Source organism: Marmota flaviventris, chromosome 7 (genome assembly GCF_047511675.1).
Source record: "Marmota flaviventris isolate mMarFla1 chromosome 7, mMarFla1.hap1, whole genome shotgun sequence".
NCBI classification, from domain to species: Eukaryota; Metazoa; Chordata; class Mammalia; order Rodentia; family Sciuridae; genus Marmota; species Marmota flaviventris.
The window spans coordinates 98420409-98437782 of record NC_092504.1 but is presented as its reverse complement, the minus strand read 5'-3'; the positions used below and the strand labels follow the sequence as shown (position 1 = coordinate 98437782).

Genomic DNA, 17374 nt, shown 5'->3' with positions numbered 1-17374 from the left:
TTCCCAGCACTGCAAAAAAAAAAAGATTGTTTGTCCACTGCAATTTTGTTCTGTCACAGTTCCTTATCTGCATCTCTCAAAGTAAACATCACTTCTTCATGTGTTATTTATTTACTTATTGTTTGTCATCCTCAGTTGAATGTATCTAATAAAGACATGTGTTTTTCTTGTTTACCATTGTATCCTCAATGCTTAAGTCATAGTAGGCAAGTAATAGTCATTGAATAAGTGATTACTTGGAACTAGCAACTTAGAACATAATTAATATCTGTTTTGCCAGCTTGATAATTACAAAGTTTTTATTTCAATTAATTTCCACATGAAATTCTGACATTCCTTTTGTTACCACAAAAGCAGATTTTTTTTTGCCATACAACCAAGTTCTAAAAATGCAAATATCTTAAAGAGATATTCAAGAATACTTAATGAAATGGGGTGCCATGGCGCATGCCTGTACTCCCAGCGGCTTGGGAAGCTGAGGCAGGAGGATTACAAATTCAAAGTCAGCCTCAGCAATGGCGAGGCACTAAGCAACTCATTAAGACCCTGTTTCTAAATAAAATACCAAATAGGGCTGGGGATGGGGCTCAGTGGTTGAATGCCCCCGAGTTCAATCCTCAGTACCAAAAAAAAAAAAGAATATTTAGTGATACTTGTTGAAAATGTTTACATTTAGAACTTTTTATTATAACTTTCATAGAGAAAAAAAGAACATGAAAAAGGAATTTATGGTGGATCTGAAAAGATGAAAATGTATACCGATGAAATAACCAAAGCACATATATAAAACTAAAAGTAAGGAAAGTTTGTTTTCCAGCATTAGAGAACTAATCAGTTTATCAAGTAAATTTACATATACATATCACATAAGCATCTTCATACTTGCATGTGTACATACATGTAGGTTCTTACTAATTTTCAAAAATTTAATGAAACTATCCAGGTGCAGTGGCACACACCTGAAATCCCCAAAACTTGGGAGCCTGAGGCAGGAGGATCACAAGTTCAAAGCCAGCCTCAGCAATTTAGTGAGGCCCTAAGCAGCTTAGCGAGACCTGTTTCAAAATTTAAAAATAAATTAAAAAGGAATGGGGTTGTGGCTTAGTGGTTAAATACCCCTGTATTCATTCCCTAGGTTAAAAAAATTTTTTTAATGGAACAAAATAAACCTAACATAAGCTACGGAGGGAGGTATGTCCCATAAGATGTCCCTATCCAGGACACCAGGTGTGGCTCAGCAGTTGAGCGCACACCTAGCATGTGCGGGGCGTTGGGTTCAATCCTCAGCACTACATTAATAAATAGATAAAATAAAGGTATTGCGTCCAACTACAACTAAAAGAAAAAAATTTTTAAAAATGTCCCTATCCATATCCTAAGCCCTAGAATTTGTAAATGTGGTAACTTACATAGTAAAATGGATTTTGCAGATATGACTAAATTAAATATCATGAGATGGGAAGATTATTCTGGATTATCTGGGTGGACTCAATATTCTCACAAAGTGAAAGAAGGAGGCAGGAGAATGAGAGGAGATGTAATGACAGTGAGTGATATGATCGCTGGCTAGAGGGCAGACATAGCCAAAGAATGTGGATACCTACTATAAGCTGGAAAAGAGGAGAAAACAGACTATCCCCAAGAGCCTTCAGAAAGGAATTCAGCCCTATCCACACCACTTTTTGCTTTTAACCCAATGAGACTATTTTGGACTTCTGAACTCCACAACTGTTAAGACAATAAATATGTGTCATTTTAAGACACCAACTTTGGGGTAAATTGTTATAGCAGCCATTGGAAACTAATACGATTACTTTAAGCAAGCTTTATTTGGCATTTAGTACTTCAGAATCTTGAAACCCCTCAGGGTCATCATGATTATTAGTGAACTGTAAGTAAATAGACATGCTGGTTAATGAGGTTATTCAGAAGGCTGAAAGAGCCAGTTGTTATTACAGAAGCTGCATAAGTACTAATCAGGACAAAATAAGATTAAATTAGGAAATGTTTCCTAAAGGAAGTGAGTTGTTAGCTGAACTTTCAAAGATAGCAGAGAACTCTTACAAAGGAAACAGAAGGGACTTCAAGAAGAAGAACTGTAAATATAAGAGTAGAGATAATGGGCAACTACTGGTGACTAGAACTACATATGTTTATAAAGGAAGCAAGATAATATTATCAGAACAATGTTTTGAATTATTTTATTTTTATCTAAAGACTCTGGAAAAATATAATAATCCACAAGATTTTGGAAAATATGTTTATATGAGTCTATTGGAACTGATTATTGATTAGTTTCCTATTTCTCTGGAAAGGGGAGGATTCCTAGATTGAAACCAAACCAAACAATGTAGAGAAGTAAGTACAATAAAATATAGGTGTCTCTTTCTCCTGGAATGTAATAGTGGAGGTGAGATTAGTGGTGAGGAAAATAATTTATATGAAGCAGTGTGTTGAAAGGGAAGGAACACAAATTTTGACATGAAACAGGTCCAGTTTAAATTCCAACTTTACATTTATTGATCATGTGACAACAAAAATGTTTGTTCTTCACTTCCTTATTTGTAAAATATCTAATTTATATGGCAAGCATTACATGAGATTTTTGACACATAAATAATCCCAAAGCATCAAAGAGTAATTTTAATTACTTCCCAATTTTGCCTTGGGAAGGAAATTTTTTTTAAGACTTGGAGGATTTCTTTAGTGTGAGTCTGTGAGGATGTATACTTGTGGGTGGGTGAGGTGGGGAATGGAGATAATTTTAGGTGGTAGAGCTAAATGCCTCTAGCAGAACTAAACTCCATGAGAAAAATACTCCTTACATTTAAAAGACAGTTCATGGGTTGTCTCCTTGAAAGAGAGATAATTCACAATTTTTATGAGGAAATTTTAAAGTCAGAGATAAACTGCTCAGAAAGACAAAATTAATAGTCATGGAGATGGTTGGTAATGGAACGAAACTCACCATTCCTGTCTCTTGAACTCTTTCCCTCTATGGTAATGTTCTCAACCATCAGGTCTTAAGCTACTTATTTATTTTACTTTGGCAGAACTTCTTGTTACAATGAAATTCAGAAGATAAAATGAGGTAACATAATTTGGTAAGCCTTTTCTGTTATTTCCACAATAACTGAACCTATGTCTTAATCAAGAGAAGCTCTGTTAAACGGCATAAATAAATTATGATAGTAATGCAGAGATTTCACCTATTATATTTGTAAATTTCAGAGAAACAGGAGCAAAAAAATAATATTTTGAAGACATGAAACTTTTGCTTCTAATAGAAATGTTTTATAACATTGTATTTTTAAAATCAGTTGAGGTCACAAAAAATATAGGGCATTTTCCCTCACATATAATTGCAGTGACATCCCTACTCTTATATCTGTAAATATAAGAGTAGGGATAATGAGCAACTACTGGTGACTAGAACTACATATGTTTATATGTAAACATCCCTTACTTATAAGTTATAAATTCTAAGCTAAGTGATTTAACTTCTGAACATGTCTTATCATTTGTAAAGCTGAGATAATACTTCCCATGCAGTGTTATTATTAAAAATAAATACCACACAACCTCTAATCAATCACATCATACTTAGTATTTCTCAAGACTGTCCATTATTCATTAATCCCACTTTTCTTTCAGCTCACAATGTTCTGAGAGTTTTCCAACAGTCCCCTAGCTTCCAGTATATAACCCATTCTTAGTCATTTTCTACTTTGCAACTACTAAAATATAACCTTAACGTTGTCATTTTCAAACTTAAAGCCCTCTAGTGTCTCTTGGCTACCCTCAGGATAGTATCCAATACCAATCTCAGCCATCAAATCAAGATTTGATCCCTCTTACCTGTCCACTCTTGTCCCTGGCTCTCCCTTTCCCCACATCTCTGCATGCCCCACTCTAGCCATGAGGAATTGCATGCAGATTCTTCAAAAATTCACTCTTGCTTCTAGGCCTGTGCCCATATAGTTTTCTGCCTCCTTGACTTCTATTCATCCTTCAGGTCTCTGCTTAAGTAGCATCTTCTCCAGCATGCTTTCTCTGATAGGATTAAATATTCTAACCAATATTTCCTCACTACCCCACTGTGGTTGTAATGGCACTCTATTTTAACCACATACTTGTCTGTCTCTATCACTATAATCCTTGAGACAAAACTGTCTTGTTCACCCTGTGTACCTTTTTCCTAGAAAGAATGACACATATTCTCAATATTATTTAAATTACAATATTACTTAAATGACAATACATATTACTTTCTTTAATGCACTCTTTCTCCCTCAATAGTTTTAACCATGTTATTCCATTTCTCTGAAACTTTCAATGGTTCCCTATTTCCAAGCTTATAAAGTTTAAATTCCTCTGCCTGGCTTTTTCAGTCTCTCACAATCTGTCCCTCATACTAAATTTCCAGTCTTATTACCCAAATATTCCCCAGTAGATGCCCTTTTTTAATGGTCTGATAAATACACCTGTGCCTTGGCTCATTCTATTTCCTTCTCTTGGCATAGATTCCTTTCCCCTTATGATTTCTAAAAAATACTTAACCATCCTTTAAATACCTTCTTATGAAACCATCTTTGACTTCTTTGCTACATTTCTTTACATGTTTTGCCTTCACAAATTTTGATTTTTCAAATAAGAAGAGACTTTAAAATAGACTGGTCTTACTCTCTTGTTTTGCATGATATGTACTTGTAGTTATTTCTAGCACAGTATCAAGTTTAGAAGAGATGCTCAACAACTAGTCAATTGATTTTGAAATATTATGTCCCATCTAATATAAATACATATATGTAAAAAACAAAGAGTTATAGTTGTTGGAAATATGTAGACATTAGTTTGAGATGACAGAATAGGAAAAAAAGAAAATTCAAATTTCATAAGATTTAGAAAATGGTTAATATATTAAGTAAATGAGGTGGTGTTACAACAAGGTTAAGACATCTCAGTTAGTTCAATCTGAATTTATCTAACTTAACCAATGAGGGCTTTTTAAAACAGTTTAGGTACAAAGACTGTTCACTCCCAAATTATTTTGTACTATTGCAAAGTTCAGTTAACCTACTCCAGTGAGATTCCTTTAAATGATATTCAGAACACGATGGCAAAGAAGAGGCAATCAGTTCTCTATTATTCTTTTAAAGACATTCTTTCCTCTATTTCTTTTCCCACTGTCCCTCCCAGCATATTTCCTTTAAAGAATTTATATCACCTTTTAACTTCTTTAAGGTTAGTTACATGTATCAATGAGTATATTACAAGGATTGCCAAAATGTACTATTTCTGATCTTTTCTAATAGACATTTTCTTTGATACTTTTCCCCCAAAATAATAGTTAGCAAAACATAAGACTATTTTTTAAAAGAACTTGTTTTTCAAATAAATACATTGTACTTTATGAATATCATACTTCATGGCTAAAAGTTGAAAACCACTAAATGAGGCCAGAATTTCCTCTTTTATTTTGTAGCAGGCCTAATCAAATTCTGGCCATTGCCTAACCTGCAGCATGGGCACTAGTAGAAAGATTCCTGGAAAAGTTGCAGGGTATCAGGAGAATATTTTCTATAATCAATAACGGGAAGTATTATCAAAACAATTTTTCTAGCATATGACCTGTTTGAGGGCAGGGACCATAATTTATCTGATTTTACATCCTAAGTGCTTATCATAGTATCTGGTACTTAGTAGATATTCACAAATCTCTATGAACAGAATGAGTGAATTAATTAATATAAGGACTCTGCCCAGTAGGGTACCTCACAGTTTAAGATAGAAACAGCAGAGACAGTAGTTGTTATCAACATTATAATTATTTATTGAATAACTAATTTTACTTGGTGAAATATTATAAAGAGAATACCATTCTTGCTCTTTCTGGATAAAATATCATTTAAAAAGGAAAAAAAAAGAGATTTATTCATACAGCAAATTTTTATTAAACATTGCTTTGTAGTAGTACTGGTCTCAGCATATAATGGCAAATAAGGCAAAAACAGAAACTCCTGCCCTTAGGGAACTTACATTTTTAAATGGGATAGACAAAAGGAGCTATATCACACATATAGATATATAATCATCCTACTGGTGTTAATGAAATAAGTATAGATAGGGATATAAAGTGGGAAAGTATTGACATTTTAGGTAAGACAGACAGGGAAGGTCTCATAGAGGTAATGAATATGACAGGAGAGGCAGGTTGTGTTGTATGTGGAAGCAGTGATCCACTTCTGCACCTAGCAATCACTATTGGGTCTCTCTATGATTATGCTCCAGTCCCTGGGGTTCTGTAGAAGTATTATGTCTGAATAGCCCCCTGGTTTTTGTGTGCTTGCAGGACTGGGAATTGAACCCCAGGGGCCCTCTACTACTGAGCTACATGTCTACCACTTTATATTTTTTTGAAGCAGGGTCTCACTAAGTTGTCTTGATTGGCCTCAAACTTGCATTCCTCCTGTCTCAACCTTTCCAATAGCTGGGATCACACTCATGGGTCACTGTGCCCCACAGCGCCAGCCGTTTTTAATCGTAAGAAGGTTGAAAGGATGGATATGGATTCAAGCCAAAACAAAAAGGTGCTTGAACTAATGTTGGTGGGAGGTCACAAAGCCACTTTTTCTAATTTCAACTCATACGTCCAAATGATAGAAGATGCTTTATGAAATTAGTATAAAATATAATTAGAAAAGGATGCAGCAGAAAAAAAATAAAGCAAATGAACTTGAAAATTAGAAAGAGATTAGTGAAAGGAGTGAAAGAAAAAAGAAGCAACAATACAAAGGCCCAGAGTTGTCTTTTGGACACATAAAATAATGATTGTGGAATTTGGCAGGTATGTGTGCAAGCATGCAAGCATGGTAAGGTACTTGCCTTGGTGCCCTACAGATTGAATTGTGTCCTGCACTCTTCCCATCTCAGCACTGGCACTCTCTCAGAAGGTGGCCTTATATGCAAATAGGGTCACTGCAGATACAATTAAGAATAACGAGGTCATACTAGAGTAGGGTGCCCCCCCCCCTTCAATAAGTAGTGCTCTTATAAGAAAGAGAAATTTGAACACAAACAGGGAGAACATCCTGTGAAACTTGTGGTTATGCTGCCAGAAGTCAAAGAACTACCACAAGCTAGAAGAGCCCTGGAAGAGAACCTTTCCAAGTGCCTTCAGAGGGAGCACCCCCTACTCACACTTTGACTTCTTGCATCCAGAATTCCAGACAATAATTTCCGTTGTTTTAAACCACTACTGTAGTTGTTACAGCAGTCCCAGGAAACTAATTAAGCGTGTAAGATGATTTTGAGGCATACAGGAAGAGTGTTCTCGAATCGTAAGAGTGAAGTGCCTGACTTACACATCAGAAAAATCCAATTCTTTGACTTCTGCAAATTGTATTTCGCAGTTTTACCAATATTTCTCTATAATTATCATGTTGCAATTTTTTGTTTTAGAAAAATCACATAAAATCTCCCTACTTAGCAGATGAAGGGCCCCTTCTGATTTGTAAGCTTGTAATATAAGTCATACAAGCAATAACATACAAGGGTGAGCCGATAACGACGAAAAACCCTTTTCAACATCTGATTGAAGGGGTAAAAGTTGAAAGGAGAAAGAAATCAAGACTCAGTTGTTCTCCCACAGGTTGTAGAGCTGACTGTCCCTTTGCCCTGCAAGACTGCGGTCGCTACAGCCTCGGGACAGCGTCCAGATTCGTCTTCCCAGTCACCCTGGGAGGTCAGAGCAAGACCAGGGGGAAAAGAAATCAAAGGTTTCTTTTGGCCTCCACCTTCCAGGGCAGCAGACCCAAAAGCTGTGCGCATGCCTGGTCTCGAGGGCGCCCTCCAAGGGGAGCGTCCCTGCTCAAGGCCTCCCCGAGACCCAGGGGATGTCAGGAACCGGCGGCGGCGTCCAGGACAACTGAGCATCCGTGGGTTAGCTTAGCTTATTTTCAGGCCTGAGTATGTTCTTCCTCCAGCTCAAAACGAGCGGGGCGGAGCTGGCACTTCCCGGAGGGGTGGAGCCCGACGGCACCCTTGTTTGAGGGCCCTACAAGAGCCCTTCGGGGAGTGGAGGCCGCGATGTTCGGAGAGGGAGAGCGACACGCTCTCTGGTCAGCGTACTCAGCTGTCAGAACCCGTTTTTTTGGCTAGCCACAGCTAGGGCAACCTCAACTGTCCCAGTGCCATGCCAGCTGATATTAAGTACCTGCCCAGCGCCCGCCCCCGCTGCGTGCCCACTGGCGTCCTGGGGTATTCCTATAAGAGCCGGCCTCATCCGCCTACACGTGCGTTCCAGCTCCCTTTCAGCGTCCGCTTTGCTTTCCACTACCCCTCCCGAGTCTGAGGCGGCTGGCTCAGCCTCTCTGTCTCAGGGGAACTCTGGCTAGAGCAGCCGGTCGTCCTATAACGAATGCGGCCCCCCGAATTCCGAGTGTGAGGTATAGGTGAGAACGCCAGCCTGGGGTAAATCAGCTAGTAGCAGTTCGAACTCAGTATCCCTATGCCCTGCCTTCTGCAGGCCTACCAGCTTCAGCCCCTCAGACGGCCGCCATCAAGCTTCGCTGCGGCTGTAGCCGGTGCGCAAACACGCCCACCCGCGCGCTCGGGCTCACTAGCGGCGCGAAGGAGGGGGTGAAAAGCAGCACTGAGCATGCTCAGTGGGGAGGGCGGGACTCTCCGGGCCGCGCGTCTGGGCCGGCGCTCCTCGGGACGGCTCGGCGCCTCCGCCGCCCGCCCGCCCGCTCGGAGCCGCGCCCGCCGCAGGCTGCGCCCTGCCGCCCCGCCCCGCCCCGCCCCCCGCCGCTCGTCCCCGCCGCGGCCGCGCCGCCTGCAGCAGCAGCAGCTGCTCCTCCCTGGCGGCTGACCCCCGCGGGTCCCTCCCTGGCTGCGGGAGACTCGGAGATAGAGGGAGGACACTGCCGTGCCGCCCGCACCAGAGACCTTCGTCTCGCCCTGTCGGTCCTCACCCTCTGGTAGGAACATGGGTAAGTCATCCTTTCCCCCGTCATCGCCTGACATTTTTCTCTTTCTCAGTATGCTGCAGGGTGGGAAGCATTTCTCGCGCAAAGTTGCCGAATTTCTCAATTCCACGGTTGCGAGGCGGTGGCTCTTCCCCTGGGGAGAGTCGGCGCACGCGGAACGCACGCCGGCTGCTGGACTGGGAGGGTCCGGAGCCGGGGTGGGGTCGGCTGCGGGGCCGGACCGCCGCTCGGCTCCCGGCACTCGCTCCTTGCCTCCCCTCCTCCATTCTTCCTGCCGGTGCCGGCACGAAGGAGCTGCTTAACGGGCTCGCATCCTCTGCCCCAGCCCGGTTGCTCCGGAGGCCGCCCGCTTCCTTGCTCCCGCGTCGGCCCGGCTCGAGGCTCCTGTCGGACCGCGAGAAAAGATCACTTGGTGTAACTTCCTTCCCTGTCAGTGCGACCTCTCCCCATCTTGGGAACTGCTCATCCCGGGGCGGGGAAGTGGAAGCAAGTAGTTTAGGGATGAATTTACAACCTGCTCGGAAAATATTTTCCTTGGGGGAGAGCGGACAGCTTCATAGTTTGAAATGATGACTTGTCAGAGGCCATGAGGAAGGTGAGGCTGGGTAGAGGCGCTAGCTGTTGAATTAGTGTTAGATGACTACAATGTTCAATCTTTCTCTCCTGGAGCCGTTTTCTTGGTTTCTTAGTCTGTCTACTGTAGCAGGAAACTGCGCCCTGTAACATATTGTTACCGAATTTACATGCTAGTTATTCGTTCCCAGCTTCCCCTGCCCAAATCTGCATAATCTGATTTTAGTTCCTTTATATTTATAGTTAATCTCAAAGAGATTGGTTTGGACGAGATATTTCAAAGCAAATATGTTTTATAAAACTATACATAATTTAACACAAAAATTTTTCATCATGTATTGCTTAACTGTTCGGTAATTACAGAAATGTCTGATACATTCTGCAATGTAATTAAGAGCTGAAAGTTTCTTTTAATAGTAGGAACTTGGAATACCTCGCTTCTACATGTTCTCCAGCTTGCTTCCACTCCTATCTATCATAATTTCCTCTTTTTAAAATTTGCTCCATTGGCATCAATCCACTTGGACTTTTCCCACTCCTTCCTTATATTTTAGGTTTGAGATGAGTGTGGCCCTTTCATCTGTCAATACAGTGCTCAACATGTCCAGAGTTAGGTCATGACAACTCAAAACCTTCAAGGAAGTCTCTAAAAATCTAGAAATGGTGTCCTGGAGCTTCCTGGAAAAGCAAGTGGTCCAAGCTCTGATTCAGACCTTTGGCCATAGAGTGGGAAGGAGACAGTGTTGCAGGAGGGGTATGAATGAAAAATGCTCTAAAACCCTGAATTTTATTTTCAGTTTTCCTTTTAATGTATTATTAATATGCTGAACAGATTTCAGTAAAAATGTGATGGCCCATTTATACATACCTGTCTTTTTTCCAGGAGCAGAATTTTTAATGAATATTAAATCAGATTATTGAACATACTGTGTTTTTCTTTTAAACATACAGGACACAAGTTTTGCCTGTAAAATTTTTCCATATTCTAAAGTGAGCTTTAAAAATCCATTTAATTAAAAGATAAATGTTGAAACATTACTTTTTGGTGGGAAAAATATCTGATTTTGTTGCAGAACTGGTGGATAAAAATACATGAAACAAATGAAATTATCTACTTAAAAGTAATCTTGAAATTGTTGAATACTCTTGTTTATTTTAAAATAATAAAGGCCAAATAGAAATCCATCTCTTATTTTGAAGCATTGGTTAGATTAATCTCATTCCTCATAGTATCTGTACCTTGTTAGAAAATTTTTAGTACTTACATAATCTACCTGAAAATGGAGTTATGGGTGTGTGTGTTATGCATTTAGTCTTGAGTTCCAGAATATGAAAATAATATCTTTTTAATTTTTGTGTCTCCTACAGTGCTTTTCACTTAGTAGGTATTCAGTAAATCTTTGGCAAATTAGTTCTTAAAACCACCTATTATTTCTAACTTTTAAACCTGAAAGTATAGGCTGGGAACAAACATTTGGGTTGGTAGATATTATGAAGATATAGAAGAAACAGGTATTTAGAAATATCATTGTAGTGTTGCCTCTCCAGATAAAAAGGTTGGGTTGTATTACAGGCTTTGGATTAACCTCAGGCAACCATCTCCTTCTAAACTACCATTTTCAGTGGTAATGTGGTTTGGTGTATGATCAGTGGCACATACAATATAATAAAATTGGAATCTTGGAAAGCAATTTTATATCTGAGCCAAGGAAGTTGTTATAATAATCCATAAGATAACTGGTTAATGAGAGGGGGAAAATTACTTTTTAGTCATCTTCTTGAAGAAAGTGAAGTTTTTTAAAAAAAGATTCTTATGGCAGTGATTTTCTCCATAGGAAAGTAAAGGAAAATTTCTGTTGTGGACCACAACTATTTTTTGTATACATTTTATTATAAGTTTAACATATTATTTATTAAATATAAATTGTATGCAGTGTTTTGTAAGAGGACAAAAATGAAAAGGACATTCATGTTTCAGGTTTCTTATAATCCTAACAGGAACAATATGACAAATACACAAATAATTATAATAACAAATAAAGGTATGAGTGATATAAAAGGCTTTTGCATAAATTACAGATTTGAGGGATAGAGAAGAGGTCTTAGAGAAATATTATTTTAACCAAAGATCAGTGACGTTTCTGAAAAGTAGATACGTGTCTGTTAATTGGGATGGAGAGGGGAGAGAAATAACATGAACATAAGGAAATATTTGAGGAATTTCTGGGATATTATTAAATAGCTATGTTTGGCTAGAACAAAATATAAGGAAATAATGGTTAACAGAGATGGAAAAATATTAATATATAACAACCAGATAATATGAGATCTTAAAGGCCAAACTGAAGAAGAGTTTGGACTTAAAACATTTTTATGCAGTAAAATGTTACACTTTATAGGGAGTAGTATATACTTTTTTCTTGCCTGAGAATACTTTGTAATTTCACTATAGTGCTGTACACTTATTTCTTTGACATTCTACTTAGGTCTTTATAACTTAGCATAGTACATTTTTTTTTCTCTTTTTAATAATATCTGTCATTGGGAATTATTTTCCAGTTTGAGTTTTGGAGGGAGCAAAAAACATTCAAACCATTGCAATTACAAAGTATTATTTTGATTCTAAAATTCTATGACTATTTGAAACTAAAGTTTGAAATATACTTAGTATCATTGATGTCTTATATTCATCTCAATATAACTTGTTTTTTTTTTCTCTTTATTGTTCAAATGCTAATCTACTTGATGCTGCAGTGAAAGGGTTTAAGATAATTTATTAGCTTTGTCTAAATAAATGCCCAAAAAGTCATTTATTCTGCTGGTTAAGATACAGATGCTGGATTCAAACTGCAGAGTAATACAATTTCTTCCAGTGCATCTATTTATACAGTTGTTACTACAAGCATTCCAGGAGTTAAAACCAAGGACTGTAGTGATAAAAGGAGGTAGTTAAATTGAGCTGCTAGCTATGATTAGCTGTACTTGTAAATTCCAAAGTACTTCTGATGATTTTTTTCAGTTTTTCACAGAGTGATTATAGGGAATGGAATGTATGTATGTATCTATCTGGGCTATTCTTTTTACTTAGCAAATTATTAGGCATCTCTGCATGTATTAATTGTATAATTTTAAATAGTGATAACCAGAGGTGTGCTGGTAAATGTTTAACCAAAAGCCCTTCTCCAGAAACACCAAATTTGTGGTGGCTGTGAATTTCCTGTGTTGTAAATATTCCCACCATTGCAGATTTCAAGCTACCAAAATGGTGTCAACAAGTATAGAATTGGGAAGAGATCAGATGCAGCACATCATTATGTAGTATGTCTTCTGTATAGACATCATCTAATGAGAGTAGATAATAGCAAAATGTAAAGTAATTAAGTAATGATGGTTTTGAATATAACCTGTTTTAATGTAACTCATTTAAAGTATATAATTTTAAATAATAACTTTTAATAACTATCTCATAAAATTCCTAAAAATTTAGTAATCATTATCTCATGGGCTAGTGCAGGAGGTGCCAGTACACCATTGAGTAATTACCATTTATTAAGAATTATTAATATCAGTTATCATGCTCCAAATTTAATTTTAATCTTTTTAACAGTTTTAGGAATTGAGTGACTCTCCCCACTTTACTGATTCAAAGAAGCAAATATTTTTCCAAGGGGATAAATCCTCAAAAACCTAATACTCTTTTTCAAGTTTTAGCTTATATAAAAATCAGCTAGAAAGCTTATTAAAAAAAAATTATGGGGTCTATCCTCAAAAACTTGGATTCAATATGTGTGGGATAGGCTAAGAATTTGCATTGTTAGGAGGTTCTCAGGTGGTGTTGCACCAGGAATAATAGTAACCTACCAGGCAACTGCTGTCACACTTTTTCCTCAGAGGGCCAGATGGTAAGTTTTTAGGCTTTGTAGGCCAAGAAGCAAAAATCAAGGGTATTATACAAAAAGAGAGAAAATATATGGTGAGAGAAAACAAATATCCACAAATATTTGACCAAATACAAAAATGATAGTATTAATTGAACAAAGTTTAGTTTATTACACTATAAAATGAAAAGACTAGAATGCCTTTGGGGGAGGATAACATTTCACTTATTGTGGTTCAAAGATATCATAAGAAGGTAGTCATTTGTTAATGAAGGTTTATAATTCAAATTTATGAATTTTGTCTTTGAAGCATTTTTTCACAGATACATACCGCAATTACATTTAATTAATTAACTAATTTATTTATTTATTGTGTGTATGTGGTGAGCTGAGGGCTTAAACCTGCTAGGCAAGCTATACTACTGAGCTACATCACCAGACCTACATATTCATGAGCATATTCATTCGATAGAAGGCATTTATCAAATTATTTTAGATTCTTCTCTTGATATTTGCTATATAATATGCCGATTAACCACTTCTAATTGAAGACTAGGTGGGAGCTCCTCAATTGGAATGTTAAATGGATTTTGAAATATGTATATTTCCTTTGTACTTGTAGTGAGGTTTGAAAAGGAATCCTGGAACTGTAATTTAAGCTTGCTAAGTATATCCATTGAAACTTTGTGTATGCATGACAAAACAGACAAATTGTTTCTTACAGTTTGAACAGTGTTATCAAAATGACTATCAGGGTATATAGTTCTTATATATAAGCACGATTTCTCCTTGACTTTAGGTCTGATTCATTAGGAAACATTATCAAATCTGTAGTGATATCTAATTTTCAAATATATTTATTGTTTGATACTAGTGGTTGAAGGCATTTCTTTTTGTTCAGAAAATTTTGTTTGTATATAAGCTCAGAAAATCACAGTAAAGCTCTATAACTACTAAGTGTTAGGCCATTACATGATAAAGCAGGTCAGGATATTCAGTTTCTATTTCTGATGAATATGCATAGAACTGACTGCAGTTAAATCTGTGTGGACAAGTAAAGTTCATTGGTGATAGTACTAGTTCAATGATACGTGATAGATTAAAATATTTTCCCAATAACAAGCATATTGATGAGTTATTGAATGAAGAACCATAGACTTTAAACACCTAACATTTTCACCGACTGTAAATTTATTTAGCTAGCCTCTCTCTGTTTCTCACATATTTTTGCCGTTATCAGTTGTAACACATCTTAGCGGATTCCACTTCAGGTTAAACTGAATTAGTATTTGCTGAACTTTGAAATATTTTTGCCTGTTAATATTCTGTGTATACTCTCCATGGAGACAATTTCTTCAGTTGCTTGGAATTGACTTCTTGAAAATATAGCTAATATCACTAGTATCTGTCAACTCACAAGGAGCCAGGGAAAACCTCTTGAAATATTTTGCCTTGTTTTTATAGTTACATGTTGATATTGTTTCTGGTGTTCTCACCTTAAGTAGTTAGTCTTCTTGAAAAGCATTCTTTAAAAAGTTTATTTTCTCTAGAAATATTTATTTGCTGTAGTCAAGTATGATTTGATTAACTCATCATAATGAAAAGTTCCATTGCTAGGATAATAAATGAGACACTCTGAAACTTCATAGCTTCATTTTCATTTTTCAGTGTTTTTTTTGTTTTTGTTTTTGTTCTGGGGATTTAATCCAGGGGTGCTTTACCACTGAATCACATTCCCAACCCTTTTTATGTTTTGAAACAAGGTCTCACTAAGTTGCTTAGGGTCTCACTAAGTTCCTGATTTTGTAATCCTCCTGCCTCAGTTTCTCCAGTTGCTGGGATTAAAAGCATGTGCCACCATACTTGTTCATTATTCAGTTTTGTAAAGAAATTTTGCTGTGATGAGATACTTTGTTTTGTATTTCCTCATTTCTCTTATGACTGCTTTCCTGTGTGTAGGGAATGTGATCAATACTTAATCTAGTTAAAAATGATGTATATTGCATTTTCCCAGTATAGCTACAGTAACTACAGTGTCGTTGCATAATAGATTGGCTTGCCATCCAACCCAATAGCAAAATAATCCAGACACCATTTTAAATGTCTTTGAAGCTTGACATTTGAAGTAAAGATATTCCTTACCTTATGATGGGGTTACAATGGTTTACTGAGAGGTAACCCCATAGTAAGTTGAAAATAGGATTAACTAACCTACTGAATATCATAGCAACACACTTAAAATCTCTCTTTATCCTTACGATAGAGTAACTGACTAAAACTACTGCTCACTGCCACTGCCCAGCATTGAGACAGTGTTAACTACCCTGGGAAAAGATTAAAATTCAAAGTATGGTTTCTGTTAAGTGCATATTGTTTTTGCACAATTATAAAGTTGAAGATTTAAATTGGAGACGATCTGAAGTCTTTTTGTTTTGATATGATGGTCAAAATTAATGTGTGGTATGACAATATAGATGGTACTTGAAATTTTGGCAAATTGTAGCTATGTCACTGTAATTTGTAGTGCATCAAAAAGTATGTAAAATTATTTTTCTGGCACAACTAGTCCACCCTGCCATTTATATGTTGAATACTATCAATAATGCACAAAGGAATAATTTGTATTCTAATAAAACTGTTAAGACACTGAAATTGGAATTTCATATAATTGCACATAATGACGCCACCTTTTAATTTTATTCAACCATTTATTAATGTAAAAGACATTTTTATCCACTAGTTTATAAAAACAGGTTATGTAGTTTGCCAGCCCGTTATAAAGTAATGCTATGCTTCTTCCCTTTCCCTAAGATTTTTTTACCTTGTTTTTATGTAAATGAATGTTCTGAAAAGTGACACTTGCTTTTTTAAAATTAACAAATTTGAACTAACCTAGTATAATAAAAAGAACACTAGTATAGCAGTTGGGAGATGAAGATTAAGATTCTGGGCCTGATACTGCCTCTAACTAAATGTGTGAACTAGGGATGTTTCTTAAACTCACTGGCCCCCAGTTCCCTAATCTAGACAAAAACAGAGTCATGATGTCATTATTTGAGGCCCTGAATCATTTACTGTCTTTGAAGTCCAAAAAAGCAGTGATCTGAAGATTTTGGGGAAAAAATCTAGTTTCTGACTTTTTTGAATAGTCCCAAATATGCCTTCCTAGGATCCATTCCTGTGTGGCAAAACTGATTGGAGTTGAGTAGGGAATCCCTGGGCAAGTGCATGCACACACACAATCACAAACAAGAACTCACTAATACCAAGGATTCATTCCAGTAAGTGGGTTAATAGAAAACTCTGTACACTAACATTTTTTAATTTTAGTTGTAGATGGACACAATATCTTTATTTTCATTTATTTATTTTTATGTGGTGTTGAGGATTGAACCCAGTGTTTCATGTATGTGAAGCAAGTGCTTTGCCACTGAGTACAACCTCAGCCCACACTAATACTTCCTATAACCTGCAAAATCAATTCATTAATACTGTTTCTCTGATTCATGGAAGTATTTGAATATACAGAAATATGAGATTTCTGTTATTTCTGAATTGCTAAAGATTTAATTATATTAAAAATTGTGCTGTATATGTGTAATAAGAATTGTAATGCATTCTGCTGTCATTTATTTTTTAAGAAACCAATTAAAAAATTGTGGTAAAGTTGGAACTTATCACTTTTTGAAAATTACTTTTTTATTTGACAGAATTCAAGATTTATGGCAAAAATTCACAGCTAAGTAGGATCAGAAGAGCACTTTTTCAGACTGAGAAAGGGTAGCTGCAAAATTCACATCATCCATAGGGTAAAAAGCTGACTGCTTCCCTACACAAGGCAGATGTCTGCTCTTGAACCACTTTTATTCAGCACTGTGTTAGAAATAAATTTATTTTAAAATTAAGAGGTTGTGAAAAATCGTATAACTAGTC

The 17374-nt window shown here is 36.9% G+C and overlaps 1 protein-coding gene across 7 annotated transcripts in view; it reads left to right on the top strand.

The window, feature by feature from the left end:
• The first annotated feature begins 8819 nt into the window (after positions 1–8819).
• Rap1gds1 (Rap1 GTPase-GDP dissociation stimulator 1) overlaps positions 8820–17374 on the top strand; it is a 149655-nt gene continuing 141100 nt past the window's right edge. For all 7 annotated transcript variants that reach the window (XM_027926690.2, XM_027926689.3, XM_071614527.1 and 4 more), the window contains exon 1: positions 8820–8993. In XM_027926690.2, the coding sequence (XP_027782491.1) occupies positions 8990–8993 (4 nt within the window). In that variant the 5' untranslated portion in view covers positions 8820–8989. The remainder of the gene's footprint in view (positions 8994–17374) is intronic.